Below are 21,990 nucleotides of genomic sequence, written 5' to 3'. Positions count from 1 at the left end.
TCGGTATTGGTACACCGTGTATATAGCCAAGATATCGTTACTCATTGTGTATTTATTCCTCATGTTATTATTTTTCAAATGTTCTGTTATTTCTCAATATTTTTTTGCATCGTTGGAAAGGTTCCATAAGTAACCATTTAACCGTTAGTCTACATCTGTTGTTTTTGAAACATGTCACTAATAAAACTCGATTTGAGAAGTGCAGAAAATGTACCTGGAGAACAATAAACTAGAATATTCTATTATGTCTACCAAAAAAACTGCTTCAATCTGTGACGCCCCTGTACACAGATCCAGGGTCATATGTTCTCTCTAAATCCTCTAATTAACCATTTAGAGTGTGAATGAAAAAGTCTGTGGTAGGCGGCTTCGTCCGACACACATTCAGTCTATGCGCTGTGCCCCCTCCTCTAATTTATTGGTTTTCTAAAATTGGTGTAGGCAACGCCTTCCAATGCGTGTTCACTGATTGGTGCAGCTCACATCAATCAAGCTTTGCAGCAAGGTTGGTTGAACGCCAGCCGGTAGTTGATGTCCCATCAAAAGTCGTCAGTCACTGGTGGAGAGGAGTCGCAGTAATCAGGTAAGGTTTATGATCAACTCTTTCCTAAACTAAACCGATTATCGTAGATAAGAGTACAATGAAACAAATGCGTTTGTTTCCAATTGAAAGAATATTCATTCAGTGTCAGTTCTCTTTCGCAATTCTGCCCGTGACTGTATCGGTCGCTAAGCGAAGCTAGCTATTTTATGTGTGCCGAACTGATTCGGAGACTGGACTGAGAGAGTCATACGCTTTAACTGGCAGGACTCGTGAATTGCATGAATGGCACCGCTTGTTCACGTTGAATAAGGAGCCAGACAATGTCTTATCATTCAAGAGGTTTGCAATGGACTAAAGGCAAAGCAATTCCACATTGACTCCACAAGCTGTGGCAGTTTTGAAATAAACTTGCTTTCAGTTTTTGATTGTCCCTCCCCTCTCCTCTTCTCTCCTCTCCTCTCCTCCCCTCTCCCTCTCCTCCTCTCCTCCTCTCCTCTCCTCTGTTGTCTTTAGTCAAGCTAAGCACATAATGCTGCTTAGTTATGCAGTTGGGGCATGGTTGTCTCACAAGGGAGTGGGTGGGGACCAAATGCTGGGCTGGGTTCAAATACTATTTTAAATACATTTTGATTAATTTACCTGTGTTCAATTGAGCTTGTCTGGTGAAATGGAACCAACAGAATAGTCCCAGATGTGTAAAACCCACCCATTTGGGGTTGGCATTACAGACACGCTGAAGTGAATGCTCAAAGTATTTGAAAGATTTCAAATAGTATTTGAACCCAAGTCTGATTGCATCACTGTTGTTGTTCATAGACCAGAGAGAAGATATCAGGTCAGGTAAACATAATTATGACCTTTGTACACAGATTCATATCTTGACTGTTTGCAGTAGGAGTGATTCCTCTCAACTAGAACCAAGACAGACCATGATTTTGGGGATTTTCACAAAATGTAATCCATAGAAGAATTGGTCTCTATTTTTGTGAGGAATCACACAATACGTCTTGCTGATTTCCATCCCTGTCTGCACTCTTATCATCCCCTATTTGTCCCTGCTTGATTCCTTGCATCCTTGCATCCTATCTCCTCGCCTAGGCCTAACTCTCAACTGTATTGGAGGAGGAGGTCCAAGGACCCTCCCCTCAAACCTTCTACTCCAATGGGTTTTGAGAAGGAAGCAAACAGAGAGAATGAGAGAATGTGAGGTATTGTGGAAGAATGAAATGAGACAGAGCCTGTTCCTTCCTTTCTCTCTCCTCTCTGTACCCAGGCCACCACCATGCAGTTTCTAAGGGGAGTCATGGAGACTGTGTCCGCCGTCTCCAACCTCTTCTCCAACCCCTACCGCGTCAGGGAAGTACCACTGTCAGAGTACAGCGGAGGGGGGAAAGTCAAGCTGAAGGAGGAGGGACGCATGGTTCTGTACAAGAACAACCCTTGTCAGAGTTGGGACTGCCTGCTCACGTGCCCTGATACGCCCACAGTCGCCTTGAGGTGGGTTGGGGGGCAGAGAGAGTGGGATGGGAGAGGACAGAAGAAGACAGGAGGAGAGTGTGATGGAGGGAGAGGAGGATGGAGGTGGAGAGACCTTGAAAAAAAACATTTTTAAGTAGTCAACTGGGTGGGGATTCCTATCAGTTCGGAGCAATCAGCCAATGAAGAAGAAAATTGTCTGCTTTAAAATGGAGATAGCCTGGGCAACACCATTGAGGCTGTCACAGATGCCATAATGTCACTGATACAAAGATGAGTCCTCTATCTATCTCAATCTCCTGTTGTTTACATGCGTATCTGCCTTCTCATTGGCTAGAATGGTCCCACCTGATCTCGCCTCCTCACGCCTGCATTCCATCTTTGAGGACATATATTTCCACTGTTGATCTTCTATCTTGCCAGTATAATGGACAATCTTTGGTCAGGGGTCAGCTGATCTTTGGTTGACATCTCCACCTCCTTTCTCCTAGGTTGTTTCAGGTCAACTCCGAGGAGGATGCCATGAACTGGTTCCCCCAGTACGCCCTCAAGCTTCGTCCCTTCTACGAGACCCTCCCCCTCCCCAAGCCAGAGGCAGTCCAGCCAATAGTAGACTGCCTCCGTAGTCACGCTGACTGGAGCTCAGCTCACATCGCCGTGGATACGGGCCTGAGGGAATGCCTGAAGCACAACCACGTCCAGAGGTGAGGTTGTAAAGTGTGGCTATAAGCATGTAAAAATGAGTGGTTATAAGCATGTAATGAGTGGTTATAAGCATGTAATGAGTGGTTATAAGCATGTTACCAAAGAGTTGCTGTAAAGCAATAGGGTGTGAGTAATCCCTCGGACAGATCTGCGTCAACAGAACTGCTACTGTAGAATCTGTCAGGAAGGAATGTGATGGGTGAGATAACTAGCAGCAGTAGGTCTGGTGTTTGGGGTTTTCGTCACTGGTTATTTGGACAAATTACGATTTAACAGGTGTTTAGCATTTCAGATTTCAGAAGGGGACGGGACATTCAGCCCGTAACCTGCAGAGAGAGAGAGCAGGTGGAGCTCCTCGTTTTTTTTCCTCAACACGTATGGACCCAGAACTTAATCGAACAGCTGACCAATTTACATGAGACTTTAGTTCTGGGTTAACCGATATTGTGGCTTGAGCAATAGGGAATATGTTGATTTTTAAAATGAGCGATGGTCTCCCTCCCTTCCTCTCTCCCTAATCATACTGATGCTTCACACTCCTCCTCACCCTCTCCTCTCTCCCTAATCATACTGATGCTTCACACTCCTCCTCACCCTCTCCTCTCTCCCTAATCATACTGATGCTTCACACTCCTCCTCACCCTCTCCTCTCTCCCTAATCATACTGATGCTTCACACTCCTCCTCACCCTCTCCTCTCTCCCTAATCATACTGATGCTTCACACTCCTCCTCACCCTCTCCTCTCTCCCTAATCATACTGATGCTTCACACTCCTCCTCACCCTCTCCTCTCTCCCTAATCATACTGATGCTTCACACTCCTCCTCACCCTCTCCTCTCTCCCTAATCATACTGATGCTTCACACTCCTCCTCACCCTCTCCTCTCTCCCTAATCATACTGATGCTTCACACTCCTCCTCACCCTCTCTCCCTAATCATACTGATGCTTCACACTCCTCCTCACCCTCTCTCCCTAATCATACTGATGCTTCACACTCCTCCTCACCCTCTCTCCCTAATCATACTGATGCTTCACACTCCTCCTCACCCTCTCTCCCTAATCATACTGATGCTTCACACTCCTCCTCACCCTCTCTCCCTAATCATACTGATGCTTCACACTCCTCCTCACCCTCTCTCCCTAATCATACTGATGCTTCACACTCCTCCTCACCCTCTCTCCCTAATCATACTGATGCTTCACACTCCTCCTCACCCTCTCTCCCTAATCATACTGATGCTTCACACTCCTCCTCACCCTCTCTCCCTAATCATACTGATGCTTCACACTCCTCCTCACCCTCTCTCCCTAATCATACTGATGCTTCACACTCCTCCTCACCCTCTCTCCCTAATCATACTGATGCTTCACACTCCTCCTCACCCTCTCTCCCTAATCATACTGATGCTTCACACTCCTCCTCACCCTCTCCTCTCTCCCTAATCATACTGATGCTTCACACTCCTCCTCACCCTCTCCTCTCTCCCTAATCATACTGATGCTTCACACTCCTCCTCACCCTCTCCTCTCTCCCTAATCATACTGATGCTTCACACTCCTCCTCACCCTCTCCTCTCTCCCTAATCATACTGATGCTTCACACTCCTCCTCACCCTCTCCAGCCAGATCAACGCCAGGGACGGTGCTGGTCAGACCCCATTACACCTGGCGTGTGAGCGGGGGGAAGTGGCGTGTGTCAGAGAGCTGCTGGAGGAGTGCCAGGCTCGCACCGACATCAAAGACAAGAACGGGGAGACGCCAATGCATTGTGCCGCCAAGCAGGACTCTGCTACTATTATACAGGTGACACACACACACACACACACACATACATACATACAGAGAGTCGTGTACAGCTAATCTTGTGGGGACACACATTTCAGTCCAATTCAAAATCCGGTGTAAACCTAACCCGTACTCTTACCCTAACCTTAACCCTAAACCTAACCCGTACTCTTACCCTAACCTTAACCCTAAACCTAACCCGTACTCTTACCCTAACCCGTACTCTTACACTAACCCGTACTCTTACCCTAACCTTAACCCTAAACCTAACCCGTACTCTTACCCTAACCCGTACTCTTACCCTAACCCGTACTCTTACCCTAACCTTAACCCTAAACCTAACCTGTACTCTTACCCTAACCCTTAACGTAATTCTAACACTAAACCTAACCCGTACTCTTACCCTAACCCGTACTCTTACCCTAACCTTAACCCTAACCCTTAATGTAATTCTAACACTTATTCTAACCTTAACCCTAAACACCCTAGATTAGCATTTGACCTCGTGGGGACTAACAAAATGTCCCCAGTTGGTGAAATTGTTTGTTTACTAGTTAAACACGTCCACAGTGATTATCCACAACATTAAGAACACCTTCTCTTTCCATGACATGGCTTTCACCTGGTCAGCCTATGATCCCTCGTTGATGTCACTTGTTAAATTCACTTCAATCAGTGTAGATGAAGGGGAGGAGACAGGTTAAAGAAGGATGTTGAAGCCTTGAGACAATTGAGACATGGATTGTGTATGTTTCTCATTCAGAGGATGAATGGGCAAGACAAAATATTTAACTGGGTATGTTAGTTGCCAGGCACACTGGTTTGTGTCAATTGGGGTGGGTAACTCAATATTAGGAAGGTGTTCCTAATGTTTGGTATACTCAGTAAGACACCCATGCACTGTGCTGTCAAACAGGACTCAAGTGTGTGTATGTGTGTACAAAGAGGTCCCATGCACTGTAACAAGTTCCAGTTTGTACCTATACCAATATGACAGTCATAGACACTGTATTACATGGGAATAGGGCAGGCTGGCCTGAGTGGAGTTGCCAACAACCTGATTTTCCGGTTTCCAGGGATACAGCTATTTTCAACCTAACTTCCTCTTTCTACTGAAAATGTGTGAACTCCGCTCAGGCGTTTGTCTCATGCCTGCTACAACAGGTTAATGGCAGGCTAACATCAACCAGGCAGTGGGGGGGGTTGTGCCAGTCACAGGTATCCAGTCTCAGAAAGGGGACATTGACACTCCTGCGAAGGCAAGGCAGGGCTCTGCTAGTTCTTTTAGTCCAGTGCTGGGTGGTACTCATTAGTCCACACTGAAGCAAAAAAGAGTTTCTCATTGGACAGATTCAGCGAGGTCCCTGCTTGTCTTCTTCTGTTTGATTGCTATTGAATGCAACCCTGCTTTGCAGTGTTGAAGTATTAGGGCTCTCGGTGTCTCCGATCCGTGTGTCCCAGATACTCTGCTGTGGCCGGGGGCCCAGAACTGTCAGGACAGGGACAGGACCCGGCTGCTGTTATACAGGTCAGACTGAGGACTCTGGGTCACCTCTCTATAGCTGTTAGGACACAACGCTGTCTGTTCCCTGCATTCAGTCTAGCCACAAGACTTTCTAGCCACAAGATCTGGGGCTTCAGCCTGGGGCTTTAGCCTGGGGCTTTAGCCTGGGGTTTCAATACACATTTGGGAGGGAATAGTCACGATCTCACTCGCAGTTAAACATGCAATGTTTATTCACCTTTTCAAGTTAAAAACATATATTGATGGCCTTAAAATGTCGAAATTACTGCAAGGTCCCTAATTAAAATGTGTCTGCTTTTGGTCTCTCTCCTCTAGGCGCTGTGCAGTAGGATGTGTGCGGGGGTGAATGAGCTGAACGGGGCGGGGGAGACGCCCCTCCATGTTTCTTGTCGCCTTGGGAGGGTGGAGGCCGTGAACGCACTCCTGGGGGGAGGAGCCCGCTGTGACATCATTGGGAGCAGTGGCTACCCAATCCACGCCGCCATGAAGTACAGTGAGAAGAGGTGAGGGCACTGATTGGCAAAGAGGGAATGGTGATGAATGTTGATTGGCTCTTTCATTAGCTAAGGGAGAATGGAGAACACTTATTGGTGGTGAGAGGAGATTGCCCCGTCCCAAATCTACCCCCTAGCCTGTTTTCCCCACAGTGTTTGCAGATGTGAAGGCGCTGGATAGGTCAAACAAGATTCCACTACATTGTTTACAATTCTCTCACTCTTCTTTCTACCCCTCTTACTCCTCTCTCGCTCTTTTCCTCCTCTCTCGCTCTTTTCCTCCTCTCCTGCTCTTTCCCTCCTCTCCTGCGCTCTCCCTCCTCTCCTGCGCTCTCCCTCCTCTCCTGCGCTCTCCCTCCTCTCCTGCGCTCTCCCTCCTCTCCTGCGCTCTCCTCTCTTGCTTTCGATCCCTCTCTCTCTCCCTCCCCCTCTCTCTCCCTCCCTCTAGTTGTGCTGAGGCTGTCCTGGATGCAGACCCAGGTCAGCTACAGGTAGAAGATGCTGTCTATGGAGGAACCCCCCTACACTGGTGCAAGACTGCAGAGGTAGAGGGGAACACTTTACAATGACACTTGTACTTTTTCACCCAAAATGAGTTGTGATAAATATTTGAATTGCCCCTCCATGATAATATCGGAGGAACTTTGGATCTGTCCGTTCGTACCTACTAACATGCTTACCAGGGTTTCCATTTACCGACATTTGGCCGATGTAAAAACGATAAATAAATGTTTTGGATGACAAATTGTCTATAGTTAAATTTGCCTAAATGTGTAAAGAAATGCTAAAAAAAAATTACATCTCAATTGGTAATTGAAATGCACTTCCCAATCGCCGTTCCAGTGCATAGGAAACAGTAGGCAGGCTATCAACGTGTCACCCACCACTTTACAATGAGCTGGATGCAGTATGCATTTTGAAAACATATACTTCATTGTTTGAAACCTGAACGTTTTACTTCATATTATGAGGCATGGAAGCAGTTCTGTTATAAAGTCTTCCTCATTGAAACTAGCGTTTCTCTCCTGTTGTATTGGTTTTCAACGTTTTTTCGTTGTCCAGAAGCCAAAGCCACATTAGTCATGTTAGAAAGTCATCCTAGTGTTTTACATGACGTTGTATTGGCTGCTCGTTATCTTACGATCAATTACCATCATCTAGATGTGATTTCTGTCACTCTGAGCATTGTGGGTGGACGCCCTACTGGGTCTCTTTCCTAACGGAAACCCTGGTACGTACGTTAGTCACACGCCATATCTCAGACACCACTCGCCTGATTTATTTGACATTTTTTACGAAACTCTGGTGAATGATGCGTCTTGCCATGGAGATACGGCATTTGCGAAACTACACTGATTGGCCTGAAGGGGGCGCTATAGTAATCAGCTGAACTGAGAAACTTTGAACAAGCATTTCTCCTGTCCCGTTGAGCTCCAGTCCTGACACGTTGTACTGTATATGCTTCTCCTCATGAGAAACCGGATACTTGGGTGAATGCATCTCGCTGTGGAGATCCAACGTTTGACAAAACTACACTGAGTGGGCCAAGGGGGCGCTGCATCATTCTGTGGGGGACAACATGTTGTTGCTAGTTAAACGTACTGAAACCTGAAGTACCTACTTGTTTCTATGTATCAAGTTATGGTCAAACAGATATTATTTAAAGTCTGTGTTAAACATGGCTATCATGCTTTCCCTCCCTCCCCCTCTACTTCTCCCCCCTTTCTCTACCCATTCCCCTCCCTCCTCTAGATGTGTCGTACGCTGCTGGAACGAGGTTGCTTGGTGAACTACCTCAGTAAGACAGGGGAGAGTGCACTGCACGTCCTGACCAAGAGGGGGCGCTTCGATGCATCCATGGTGCTGCTCACACACGGGGGGGAACCCAACCTCAAGGGTCAGGATGGGAACACAGCCCTGCATCTGGCTATGAAGGTGTGTGTGTGTGTCAGAGGGGAAACACGGCCCTGGCTATGAAGGTAGGGAGGGTATGTGTGGGGTGTGTGTGTGTGTCACACACAGAGAGGAAACATGGCCCTGCCTCGGGCTATGAAGGTAGGGAGGATGTGTGGTGTGTGTCACACACAGAGAGGAAACACGGCCCTGCCTCGGACTATGAAGGTAGGGAGGATGTGTGTGTGTGTGGTGTGTGTCACACACAGAGAGGAAACATGTCCTTTCCCTGGCTATGAAGGTAGGGAGTGTGTGTGTGTCAAAGAGGGGAAACACGGCCCTGGCTATGAAGGTAGGGAGTGTGTGTGTGTCACACAGAGAGGAAACATGTCCTTTCCCTGGCTATGAAGGTAGGGAGTGTGTGTGTGTGTCAAAGAGGGGAAACACGGCCCTGGCTATGAAGGTAGGGAGTGTGTGTGTGTCACACAGAGAGGAAACATGTCCTTTCCCTGGCTATGAAGGTAGGGAGGGTGTGTGTGTGTGTGTGTGTGTGTGTGTGTGTGTGTGTCACACACAGAGAGGAAACACGGCCCTGCCTCTGGCTATGAAGGTAGGGAGGGTGTGTGTGTGTGTCATACACAGAGAGGAAACACGGCCCTGCTTCTGGCTATGAAGGTAGGGAGGGTGTGTGTGTGTGTGTGTGTGTCACACACAGAGAGGAAACACGGCCCTGCCTCTGGCTATGAAGGTAGGGAGGGTGTGTGTGTGTGTCATACACAGAGAGGAAACACGGCCCTGCTTCTGGCTATGAAGGTAGGGAGGGTGTGGTGTGTGTGTGTCACACAGAGAGGAAACATGTCCTTTCCCTGGCTATGAAGGTAGGGAGGGTGTGTGTGTGTGTCACACACAGAGAGGAAACACGGCCCTGCTTCTGGCTATGAAGGTAGGGAGGGTGTGGTGTGTGTGTGTGTGTGTGTGTGTGTCACACACAGAGAGGAAACACGGCCCTGCCTCGGGCTATGAAGGTAGGGAGGATGTGTTTGTTGCACTCAGTGGGAGTTTAATGCTTCGGTAATCTTCCTCTTTATCTCAAACATATGAATCCTCTCAACAATATGACAAATGATTAGGGGTACTTCTAGGGTTAGACGGGAATGATTAGGGGTACTTCTAGGGTTAGACGGGAATGATTAGGGGTACTTCTAGGGTTAGACGGGAATGATTAGGGGTACGGTCTAGGGTTAGATGGGAATGATTAGGGGTACGGTCTAGGGTTAGACGGGAATGATTAGGGGTGCGGTCTAGGGTTAGACGGGAATGATTAGGGGTGCGGTCTAGGGTTAGACGGGAATGATTAGGGGTGCGGTCTAGGGTTAGAATTTGGACACTACATAGTCCCGTTCATGACCTTTACTCTCTGACCCCTGCTGTTTCGCTACTTACAGATGGACCACATGGAACTGATCAAGGCTCTGATCGTGTTTGGAGCCGACGTGGAGATACACAATGACCTGGGAGAGACTCCCGGGTTGATAGCAGCACGCACTAGTAAAGGTGAGCGGGAAGAAAGAGAGGAGGGAGGGAAAAGGAGGATGGGGGAGGGTGAGACACCCGGACTCAAAGCATCACGCACTAGTAAAGGTGAGAGGGATTGGGGGGAGGGGTCAAGAGGGAAGGGAATAGAGTAGGTGGATGGAGGGATAAAGTGAGCAAAGGGAAGGAAGGAATGGGTGGGTGGGTGGAGGGATAGTGAGCGAAGGAAGGAATGAATGAATGGGTGGGTGGGTAGAGGGATAGTGAGCAAAGGGAAGGAATGAATGAATGGGTGGGTGGAGGGATAGAGTGAGCAAAGGGAAGGAATTAATGAATGGGTGGGTGGGTGGAGGGATAGAGTGAGCAGAAGGAAGGAAGGAATGAATGGGTGGGTGGGTGGAGGGATAGTGAGCAAAGGGAAGGAATGAATGAATGGGTGGGTGGAGGGATAGAGTGAGCAAAGGGAAGGAATTAATGAATGGGTGGGTGGGTGGAGGGATAGAGTGAGCAAAGGGAAGGAATGAATGAATGAATGGGTGGGTGGGTGGAGGGATAGAGTGAGCAGAAGGAAGGAATGAATGGGTGGGTGGATTAATGAGAAAGGTAGAGGAGAGTTAGTTCCTTGCTGCCTTTTATAAAGCGATGATGTCACAAGCCAGCAGATGAATGAATCCTAACACAACAACAATCTCACGTTGATGTGGATATTAATGAATTCAAAAGCATGTGTTATTGTGGATGATATAGCATGTATGTGTTAAGGCTGTGTGAACATTAATATGACATTAACTACAGTGTATTGTATTCATTGATCACTTGAACTCTGCTCTTTGCCTCGATTACATTGAGTAATCAGCTGTTTGAAATGTGCTGAAATTATCATAGGCCTTTCGCTCGAGGGTGGGTCAAATTACGGGGGACTTTCTGGGAATGACTATTTCCTGGTTTTTTTCCACCAACACTTGATTTGTCAGCCGCTGTCACTTAGGAAGCCAGCAGCCTGAGACGGGTTGCTAGCTAAGCTAACGTTTGTAAAGCTAGCGAGGTAGATGCACATTATAGCTGAAAAAGCTTAGCTTGCTATCAAAGAGCTTGCTAAGACTATGTATATACAATCAAAGAAATATATAATGTTATTTCAGAACAGTATCAGGGGTTTATAGCATTAATATAGCTAATGAAAGCTAATCAGTGCTGGATGCTTTCACGTTTAGCCTGTGTGGGTTTGTTGCTCTTAGCTAGCACACGGACAATCAGTAGCATACTGCAGTAGTGAGACATGAGACAAATTACCAACATAGTTGGATCCTTCATTTATTTTTACATTACACAATGTACGTCAGCCCTCGAATGCTAGCTAGCTAACGTTAGCTTGCAAGTCAAAATTGAAACAAGCTAACTAACGTGAGCAAGCAGGGATTTTAGCTAGCAGGTCGTATTGAAAGTTAGCTGCGTCCTATCAAACCTGTCGCCTGGTGTTAATTTTGAAGTTATTGTCCATGTCAATCAACCGCTCTGTTGTGGTTTCCATGGTAATACATTTATATAGTTTTTATTGATTGATAATGTCTCAATACAAAAGAATACATGTTACATATGTCTTTCTATGGAAACTATGCGTGTTGTTCCAATCTGCATGTGTGTCAGTGTGAATGTCTGTATGATCTGTTTGACCACTCCTGTCTCTCCAACTGTCTTTCGCTGTAACTGACTGTTTGTGAAATTGAATAATGCTTTGCTAAAGTTAATTTTGCTCTCTTCCCACTCTTTCACACTCTCTCTCTCTCAACCTCCACCTATCTACCTCTTTCTCTCACTCTCCATCCCTTCACCCCCCCCCCCCCTCTCTTTCTCTCCTCTCCTCTCTCCTCTCTCTCCTCTCTCTCTCCATCCTTCCTGCCTGTCATTGTGTGTGCATGTCTCTAACCCCGTGGCTTGGTGTGTTGATTGACTGAAGGCTCCAACAGAAAGGTGCTACTGGACATGCTGTGTAGTGTAGGGGTACAGCGGTGTGCCCCACCCTCCTCCCCCCTCAACTCCCATCCTCCCCCCAAGAAGGCTGCTTCGTCACCAGGCATAGGTAAAGCCCCCCCCCCCTCATCCTCAATCCCCAAATGTCTCTCTGACCCTTCTCCTCCTGGGGACATACAGTATGTATCAAGCATTTCAGAGTAGGAGTGCTAGGATCAGTTTTTGCCGTTCTGATCATAATGAGTTTGATAGAGGGGATCTGATCTTAGATCAGCACTCCTACTCTGAGATGCTTTATGAATACAGGCCCTGATACCATTTAATCTTTCACCAGCTGACCCCAATACCCCAGAACCACCCTCCTTCTCTCTTCTGACCCCCAACCCCAATACCCCCAGAACCACCCTCCTTCTCTCTTCTCTGACCCCCAACCCCAATAACCCCCAGAACCACCCTCCTTCTCTCTTCTATGACCCCCAACCCCAATAACCCCAGAACCTCCTCTCTTCTATGACCCCCAACCCCAATAACCCCAGAACCTCCCTCTCTCTTCTCTGACCCCCAACCCCAATACCCCCAGAACCTCCCTCTCTCTTCTATGACCCCCAACCCCAGAACCTCCCTCTCTCTTCTATGACCCCCAATACCCCCAGAACCTCCCTCTCTCTTCTATGACCCCCAATACCCCCAGAACCTCCCTCTCTCTTCTATGACCCCCAACCCCAGAACCTCCCTCTCTCTTCTCTGACCCCCAACCCCAATACCCCCAGAACCTCCCTCTCTCTTCTATGACCCCCAACCCCAGAACCTCCCTCTCTCTTCTCTGACCCCCAACCCCAATACCCCCAGAACCTCCCTCTCTCTTCTATGACCCCCAACCCCAATACCCCCAGAACCTCCCTCTCTCTTCTATGACCCCCAACCCCAGAACCTCCCTCTCTCTTCTATGACCCCCAACCCCAGAACCTCCCTCTCTCTTCTATGACCCCCAACCCCAATACCCCCAGAACCTCCCTCTCTCTTCTCTGACCCCCAACCCCAATACCCCCAGAACCTCCCTCTCTCTTCTATGACCCCCAACCCCAATACCCCCAGAACCTCCCTCTCTCTTCTATGACCCCCAACCCCAATACCCCCAGAACCTCCCTCTCTCTTCTCTGACCCCCAACCCCAATACCCCCAGAACCTCCCTCTCTCTTCTATGACCCCCAACCCCAGAACCTCCCTCTCTCTTCTATGACCCCCAACCCCAGAACCTCCCTCTCTCTTCTCTGACCCCCAACCCCAATACCCCCAGAACCTCCCTCTTCTATGACCCCCAACCCCAGAACCTCCCTCTCTCTTCTATGACCCCCAATACCCCCAGAACCTCCCTCTCTCTTCTATGACCCCCAATACCCCCAGAACCTCCCTCTCTCTTCTATGACCCCCAGAACCCCCCTCTCTCTTCTATGACCCCCAGAACCCCCCTCTCTCTTCTATGACCCCCAGAACCCCCCTCTCTCTCTTCTATGACCCCCAGAACCTCCCTCTCTCTCTCTTCTATGACCCCCAGAACCTCCCTCTCTCTCTCTTCTATGACCCCCAGAACCTCCCTCTCTCTCTCTTCTATGACCCCCAGAACCTCCCTCTCTCTCTCTTCTATGACCCCCAGAACCTCCCTCTCTCTCTCTTCTATGACCCCCAGAACCTCCCTCTCTCTCTCTTCTATGACCCCCAGAACCTCCCTCTCTCTCTCTTCTATGACCCCCAGAACCTCCCTCTCTCTCTCTCTCTTCTATGACCCCCAGAACCTCCCTCTCTCTCTCTCTCTTCTATGACCCCCAGAACCTCCCTCTCTCTCTCTCTCTTCTATGACCCCCAGAACCTCTCTCTCTCTCTCTCTCTTCTATGACCCCCAGAACCTCTCTCTCTCTCTCTCTCTTCTATGACCCCCAGAACCTCCCTCTCTCTCTCTCTCTCTTCTATGAACCTCCCTCTCTCTCTCTCTTCTATGAACCTCCCTCTCTCTCTCTCTTCTATGACCCTCTCTCTCTCTCTCTTCTATGACCCTCCCTCTCTCTTCTATGACCCTCCCTCTCTCTCTCTCTTCTATGACCCTCTCTCTCTCTCTCTTCTATGACCCTCTCTCTCTCTCTTCTATGACCCTCCCTCTCTCTCTCTCTTCTATGACCCTCCTCTCTCTCTCTCCCTCTCTCCGGCATCGTGATCCTCCTTACCTTATGGTCTTCCCCTTTTTGAAGACTTTCTCCTTTTCTTTATTTCGCTCTTTCTCACTTTTTTTTATTTTTCCTCCCTTACTTCGTCAGTCCCTTCGAACATTAATCTGCTTTGTTTTTAATTCATCCTTCGCTCTGCTATCGCTCTGTTTGTATTCATCCCTCTGTTCTCTCCCTGCATTTTGAGTTATGCTGTTACTTCTCCCCTCTCTTCTCTCACTCCTTTCCCCCCCAGGCTCCTCCCCTTCTCTCTGTCCCTCTCTTCTCTCTTCCCACTTCTCTCACTACTTTCCCCCCCAGGCTCCTCCCCTTCTCTCTGTCCCTCTCTTCCATTCCACTCTGCGCTCCTATTGGTTGATTAGACCTGGGTCCTTGTCTGTGATTGGCCGACAGGGTTCGAGGACATCATGCACGTTGCGGCGGCGGTGGGTGCGATGAGTCGCGGTCGGGAGGAAGTGGACGGGTTCAAAACAGGAAGCAGGAAGTACGTTTCTGTGTATTTTATTTTGGTTATTTAGAAATGTATCAGTTTTTTTTCTTAATTCAACGTACTGCTGATCTGTGTGATTCTTTGATTGGTTGATTAATTATAACACCAGTTTGAATGAATAGTCAAGTGTACAATATAGACAAATGACTTTATATATTGTCTGAATGGCTTGTTCCTCTTTCTCCTGCTGTGTAAGAGTCACTCTAATGGTCTCCTCTCTCCTCTAGGATAGATAGACAGACTGCTGTGTAAGAGTCACTAATGGTCTCCTCTAGGATAGACAGACTGCTGTGTAAGAGTCACTCTAATGGTCTCCTCTCTCTCCTCTAGGATAGACAGACTGCTGTGTAAGAGTCACTAATGGTCTCCTCTCTCTAGGATAGACAGACTGCTGTGTAAGAGTCACTCTAATGGTCTCCTCTCTCTCCTCTAGGATAGACAGACTGCTGTGTAAGAGTCACTAATGGTCTCCTCTCTCCTCTAGGATAGACAGACTGCTGTGTAAGAGTCACTAATGGTCTCCTCTAGGATAGACAGACTGCTGTGTAAGAGTCACTCTAATGGTCTCCTCTCTCCTCTAGGATAGACAGACTGCTGTGTCTGGATGGAGGGGGCATTAAAGGCTTGGTTCTGATCCAGTTGTTAATCTCCCTGGAGAAAGAGGCAGGCAGGCCCATCAAGGAACTCTTTGACTGGGTTTCTGGGACCAGCACAGGGGGCATACTGGCCCTGGCTATCGTCCATGGTGAGATGTTACTGTGTATTATGAGTGTCTGTGTGCAGAGAAACTCATATGGTGTTATGTATGTGTTTTATATAGTTGATGTGGTCCTCAATAGTTTTAATGGATTGTTTTCTTCATACAAAGTTTTCCCTAACTTCTTAAAGAGCAGCCTTGAACCGTAGACCCTTTCCACATTGAAAGTGTTTGTTTATGAGATGCAGTCGTACCTTTCCAGGTAAGGATATGGAGTAAATCTCTCTCTCTCTCTTTTTCTTTCTCCCCCCCAGGTAAGGATATGGAGTATCTGCGATGCCTCTACTTCCGTATGAAGGAGCAGGTGTTCAAGGGGTCGCGACCCTACGAGTCGGCCCCCCTGGAGGACTTCCTGAAGAAAGAGTTCGGTGAGAACACCATGATGACAGACGTACGGCACCCCAGGTAACCATGGCAACACTCTGGCTTTGTCTGATTGGTCAATTCAGGGGGCTGCTGTAATACTAACACTATTTCATTAGTTTCAATTGTATTTTCATTGTCTCTGAATGTACGTTTTCTCTCATCCTGAGGTTTCCTTTCTCTCTAATATTGTCTGTGTGTGTGTTTCTCTGTGTGTTTCTCTCTCTCTGTGTATTTCTCTGTCCCTCTGTATGTTTTTCTCTGTCTCTGTGTTTCTGTCTCTCTGTGTGTGTGTGTGTGTTTCTCTGTCTCTCTGTGTGTGTTTCTGTGTTTCTCTGTCTCTCTCCACAGGGTGATGGTAACCAGTGTGCTGGCAGACAGACATCCAGGAGAGCTCCATCTCTTTAGGAACTATGACCCCCCCTCCCTGCCCAGAGAGCGCCCCTACGCTGGCACAGCCACCTTCCTTCCCCTCACCATACCACAAGGTAACAGAGTGTGTGTGTGGGGGGGGGGGGGGCTGGCTGTGTTTGTGTTCTACCTCAGTGTGTGTGAAGTGATAATGGCTATGTACTGTTATCTGCAACCGGCACAGCCAGAAGAGGACTGACCCCTCAGTGTCTGGTTCCTCTCTAGGTTTCTTCCTAGGTTCCTGCCTTTCTAAGGAGTTCTTCCTAGCCACCGTACTTCTACATCTGCATCTTGCTGTTTGGGGTTTTAGGCTGTGTTTCTGTACAGCACGTTGTGACATCTGCTGATGTAGAAAGGGCTTTATAAAAACATTTGATTGATAATCATCGGTCTGAGTGTCTGTGTTTGGAGTGTGTGTGTCAGGGCCAGCTGTGTTTCCATCTGGTGGTGGTATGAGTGTGTGTTGTTGTTGTTGTTTCAGGATGGGAGGATGTGTTGATAGTTGGATACACTCAGGAACCTGCTAAAAAACATAGGAAGGTGACCGACCAAGGTGTGTGTGTTTGTTATGGCTCTGTGTGTGTGTCTCTGAGAGGAGGTGAAAGGGTCACAGTGAAGATGCTTGGTGAATCTGCTCTCACACCTCACCAATTTCACTTGAACTTTTTTCATCATCAATCATGATTTTGTCTGATTGATTGGTTGACTTGATGCTTAGCCCCAACCTTCTTGGCCTATCAGAGCAGGTCGTGTGGAGAGCTGCCCGTTCCAGTGGCGCCGCCCCCACCTACTTCCGACCAATGGGGCGGTTTCTGGACGGAGGGTTGCTGGCCAATAACCCGACACTGGATGCCATGACTGAGATCCACCAATACAACAAATCCCTGAAAGCAGAGGTTTGACTCTAAGAAGTTTCATCTGAAATGTTATTTTTGTACTGACTCGTCTGTTTAACATCTCTGTCTCTCTCTCTCTCTCTTTAATTTGAATGTAGGGGCGTGGCCACGAGGTGCAGCGTCTAGGTGTGGTGGTTTCTTTAGGGACAGGTAAGAGCTTTATATAGGTATATTACAATATGTAAAGATCATATGGATGTGTATTATATTTATTAGGACAGGTAGAGCTTTATATTGGTATATTATAATATGTAGAGATCATATGGATGTGTATTATATTTATTAGGACAGGTAGAGCTTTATATTGGTATATTATAATATGTAGAGATCATATGGATGTGTATTATATTTATTGGGACAGGTAGAGCTTTATATTGGTATATTATAATATGTAGAGATCATATGGATGTGTATTATATTTATTAGGACAGGTAGAGCTTTATATTGGTATATTATAATATGTAGAGATCATATGGATGTGTATTATATTTATTAGGACAGGTAGAGCTTTATATTGGTATATTATAATATGTAGAGATCATATGGATGTGTATTATATTTATTAGGACAGGTAGAGCTTTATATTGGTATATTATAATATGTAGAGATCATATGGATGTGTATTATATTTATTAGGACAGGTAGAGCTTTATATTGGTATATTATAATATGTAGAGATCATATGGATGTGTATATTATATTTATTGGGACAGGTAGAGCTTTATATAGGTATATTATATGTAGAGATCATATGGATGTGTATTATATTTATTAGGACAGGTAGAGCTTTATATTGGTATATTATAATATGTAGAGATCATATGGATGTGTATATTATTATATTGGGACAGGTAAGCCTCCCCAGGTAGTGGTGAACTCTGTAGATGTGTTCAGACCCTCCAACCCTCTGGAACTGGCCAAGAGCTTTGTAGGCGCCAAGGAGCTGGGCAAGATGCTGGTGGACTGCGTGAGTTGGTTTAACGATTGGTTGATTTATTGAGTGACCCTTTATCCTGCATAGTTAAATGTTTGAATTAGTGAATTGTAGGTGACACTAATTGCTGATAGTAATTCACATTTTAAAATTCTTCACATTTTCATTCAACATTTCCGCTCTGAAACCAATGTCCTAGTGGTCCCTGTATGAAGAGGTCCCTGTGTTATTACTCATCTGCAACACACTGATCTCCTCTGTCTCTCTCTCTCTCTCCCTCCTTCTGTCTGTCAGTGTACAGACTCTGATGGTTGTGCTGTGGACAGGGCCCGGTCCTGGTGTGAGATGACTGATACTGTCTACCACAGGTCAGTCTGACACTAACCTCATCATACTGATACTGTCTACCACAGGTCAGTCTGACACTAACCTCATCATACTGATACTGTCTACCACAGGTCAGTCTGACACTAACCTCATCATACTGATACTGTCTACCACAGGTCAGTCTGACATTAACCTCATCATACTGATACTGTCTACCACAGGTCAGTCTGACACTAACCTCATCATACTGATACTGTCTACCACAGGTCAGTCTGACACTAACCTCGTCATACTGATACTACTGGTCATATTGCACATTGAATCCCATTCATATACATGGAGTGGACAACACATTAGGAACACCTGCTCTTTCCATGATGTAGACTGACCAGGTGAATCCAGGTTAAAGCTATAATCCCTTATTGATGTCACTTGTTAAATCCACTTCAATCAGTGTAGATGAAGGGGAGGAGACGGGTTAAAGGTGAAGGGGAGGAGACGGGTTAAAGGTGAAGGGGAGGAGACGGGTTAAAGGTGAAGGGGAGGAGACGGGTTAAAGAAGGATGTTTAATCTTTGAGACATGGGTTGTGTATGTGTGCCATTCAGAGGGTGAACGGACAATACAAACGATTTAAGTGTCTTTGAACAGGGTACAATATTAGGGGCCAGGTGCACTGGGTTTGAGTCAAGAACTACAACGCTGCTGGGTTTTTCACGCTCAACAGTTTCCCGTGTGTATCAAGAATGGGCCACCACCCAAAGGACATCCAGCCAACTTGACACAACTGTGGGAAGCATTGGAGTCAACATGGGCCAGAATCCCTTTGGAACGCTTTCAACACCTTGTAGAGTCCATGTCCTGACGAGGCTGTTCTGAGGGTAAAAAGGGGTACAACTCAATATTAGGAAGGTGTTCTTAATGTTATGTTCACTGTGTCTCTGTTGTACATTGGAAATGGAACGTTTTAACCCTTTGCACTCATACCCATAAACGTGTTGAAATGGTAGATTTGGGCTCTAATAAGCACCTAAATTGGAACTTAGTGGCTGTACAGTGACATGATATACATGAGGTCAGAGCTCAGGGTCTGTTTCACAGCTCTGTGTGGGTTTGACTGACAGATGTTCTGATCTTCAGCACCACGCGCAGCAACAATCTGCCCCCATCCCTCCCGCTAGTGAGGCGACTTTTGCAAATGTTTTGTCTTGTTGAGGGGAACCGCTGTGAATGAAGATGACTGGATATATTTTGAAAGATGGAGCCCTTGAGGATTGTAATAAATGTCATACAAGCAGGCAGATACCTGTGAGTGTAAATGTGCACTTCGCATCTCCAAATCATTATGTCATTTAAGGTGTCAGCGTTTTTATGATCACGGTTTGTTGTTCAGTTCCAAGATGACATGGCGTCATACCCTGGGTTGTTCTGAACACAAGCAGCCTGTGTTTGTTTGTGTTGGCGCGGCACACGCACCTGAATGCACTCAGGACTCCTTTCTATGGGCACCTACGTTACAATCTGTTTGCCTTGTGAAACCCTGTAAGATCCTATTTTACATGTTGGCAATGGAACAAGCTTTCACATGATGCCCGCCTGACACAAATTGCAATTTATAACGGACCTGTTTTGGGATTGTGTGAACGTCAACAGTAATTGTGTAATTGCAGGGTTGTGTTCCAAACAAATCAACTACAAGTGTGTTTGATCAGGTTCCTCAACGGCACAGCTAGGAGAGCTCCAAACCACACCTTATAGTTGAAACTGTTCTCACACTGGAGAGGTGTCTCCTCTTGGAGACACCAGTTGGTCCTCACTGAAACTCTTGTCATTGTTTTGTGTCTTCTGTTGCACCTCCCCCACGTTTTCCAGGAATATTCTTATGTTACTGAATGTATCCGGAGTATTTTCAGTTTTCGAAGTCAACAAATGCAGCGAGAGGAACAGTAAATGTAAAATGCACATGAAGTCCAGTGTTTGAATTCAGTCTTGTCAGGTGAACTGTTGAACTAGCCTGCTCTCTCCTCCCATCCCCCCCAGACTGAGCCCCCAGCTCTCCCAGGAGGTGATGCTGGATGAGGTGAGTGACGCCGTGCTGGTGGACATGCTGTGGGAGACCCAGATGTACCTCTACGAACAGAGGGAGAACGTCCAACTCCTGGCACAGCAACTACTCAACGGCTACTGAGGAGAGGAGAGGCAGAGGCAGGAATGGGAGCATGCTATGGGAATCCCAGATGTACCTCTACGAACAGAGGGACATCATACAACTACTGGCACTACAGGGGTTTGTTCATTACGCCGATTCTGTGGCAAAATGTTTCGTCAACAGAAGCAAATGGAAGGAAACAGGGAGTGACCTACCAATACCTACCTACCAATTTTGTTCAGTAGAAACTAATTTTCTATTGGGTTGTAATCATTGTGTAGATGAAAAATGTACTTGAAAAAGCTCAGAGCAAATGTCCATCACCTGATGGTTTGTCAGAGAGGTAGACACACACACACACACACACACACACAGAGGGGAAGAGGTAGAGAGAGACACACACAGAGGGGAAGAGGTAGAGAGAGACACACACAGAGGGGAAGAGGGAGAGAGAGACACACAGAGAGGGGAAGAGGGAGAGAGAGACACACAGAGAGGGGAAGAGGGAGAGAGAGACACACAGAGAGGGGAAGAGGGAGAGAGAGACACACAGAGAGGGGAAGAGGGAGAGAGAGACACACAGAGAGGGGAAGAGGGAGAGAGACACACAGAGAGGGGAAGAGGTAGAGAGAGACACACAGAGAGGGGAAGAGGTAGAGAGAGACACACAGAGAGGGGAAGAGGTAGAGAGAGACACACAGAGGGAGATAAAAGAAGAGTGACGTTTCTTCTCTTTCAATAAGTCAGTCTAAAACCTGGGGAAAGGAAGATTCAGCTCTGCACAACAGTCCTGAGACGGACACAGTTACAAATTATATAAAAAATAAAGATCAGAAACATTTTTACTGGAAAAAGATAAGAAATAGAGGATTACAGTTTGTACAGTTGACCTCTTCTTGACATCCTGACGTTGTATTTATTTATTGTGCTAATGCAAATCCTTCAAATAATCAGATTTACATTCAATAAAACAAATGCAGCCATGTAAATGATGTGAATCACTGTTTTGCATCATTATTACCACATACTACACCCATAATCCCTCAAACCGACATCCCTATTCAAGTCAACGATGCCTTAATGGGAGGGCTGGCGGGCCATTCTGAACCTGTTCAATAAGAAACTCTTGTTTTCGTTGCAACATGTTCTACTATGATTTGCTACGGTGTGCACTAATGAATACAACCCGGATCGATCTCTTGTAACTACTTTTGTCCTATCATATCTGCCTTCTTGCTGTCTTAACTCATCTCAATGGGTTGTGATACTATCTATCTGCACTGTTTGTCTGTGTCTGAAATGGCGCCCTGGTCAAAAGTAAGTCTACCTCGTGAATAGGATGGTATTCAGACTCAAGACTTTCAGTTTTTAACTGAACTCCACCACTTGTTTGTATGACTATCCTATGTACGGTTGTTTATCGGCTTTATTATTGATGATGAAGTGGATATATGAATAAAATAGTAACCTATGGAACTGAATCATTGATTTTTATTGTGTAATTACTATGCAATTAA

At 46.7% G+C, this 21,990-nt stretch overlaps 1 protein-coding gene across 3 annotated transcripts; it reads left to right on the top strand.

Annotated features, from left to right (window-relative positions):
* The first annotated feature begins 455 nt into the window (after window positions 1–455).
* LOC116352991 (85/88 kDa calcium-independent phospholipase A2-like) lies at window positions 456–21,954 on the top strand. Of its 3 annotated transcripts, XM_031817893.1 has the most exons (19): window positions 456–583; window positions 1,818–2,041; window positions 2,512–2,724; window positions 4,350–4,530; window positions 6,353–6,540; window positions 6,980–7,076; window positions 8,284–8,466; window positions 9,870–9,978; window positions 11,915–12,037; window positions 14,541–14,631; window positions 15,219–15,382; window positions 15,649–15,799; window positions 16,109–16,245; window positions 16,650–16,721; window positions 16,910–17,064; window positions 17,163–17,214; window positions 17,916–18,031; window positions 18,293–18,366; window positions 20,365–21,954. In XM_031817893.1, the coding sequence occupies exons 2-19, from the start codon at window positions 1,827–1,829 to the stop codon at window positions 20,510–20,512; spliced, it is 2,469 nt and encodes an 822-aa protein (XP_031673753.1). In that variant the 5' UTR covers window positions 456–583; window positions 1,818–1,826; the 3' UTR covers window positions 20,513–21,954. The 3 variants fall into 3 exon arrangements, with proteins under 3 accessions (XP_031673753.1, XP_031673755.1, XP_031673754.1); XM_031817895.1 differs by lacking the exon at window positions 11,915–12,037; XM_031817894.1 differs by lacking the exon at window positions 16,650–16,721.
* Window positions 21,955–21,990: the final 36 nt, after the last annotated feature.

This window comes from Oncorhynchus kisutch, unplaced genomic scaffold (genome assembly GCF_002021735.2).
Source record: "Oncorhynchus kisutch isolate 150728-3 unplaced genomic scaffold, Okis_V2 scaffold1183, whole genome shotgun sequence".
NCBI lineage: Eukaryota > Metazoa > Chordata > Actinopteri > Salmoniformes > Salmonidae > Oncorhynchus > Oncorhynchus kisutch.
This window is presented reverse-complemented; position numbering and strand designations above follow the sequence as displayed.

Coding starts and splice junctions, on each gene's coding strand:
- LOC116352991 (XM_031817893.1), top strand. CDS start 1,827: ATGCAGTTTCTAAGGGGAGTCATGGAGACTGTGTCCGCCGTCTCCAAC. Junction 8,467..9,869: donor CCCTGCATCTGGCTATGAAG/GTGTGTGTGTGT, acceptor CGCTACTTACAG/ATGGACCACATGGAACTGAT. Junction 9,979..11,914: donor AGCAGCACGCACTAGTAAAG/GTGAGCGGGAAG, acceptor GATTGACTGAAG/GCTCCAACAGAAAGGTGCTA.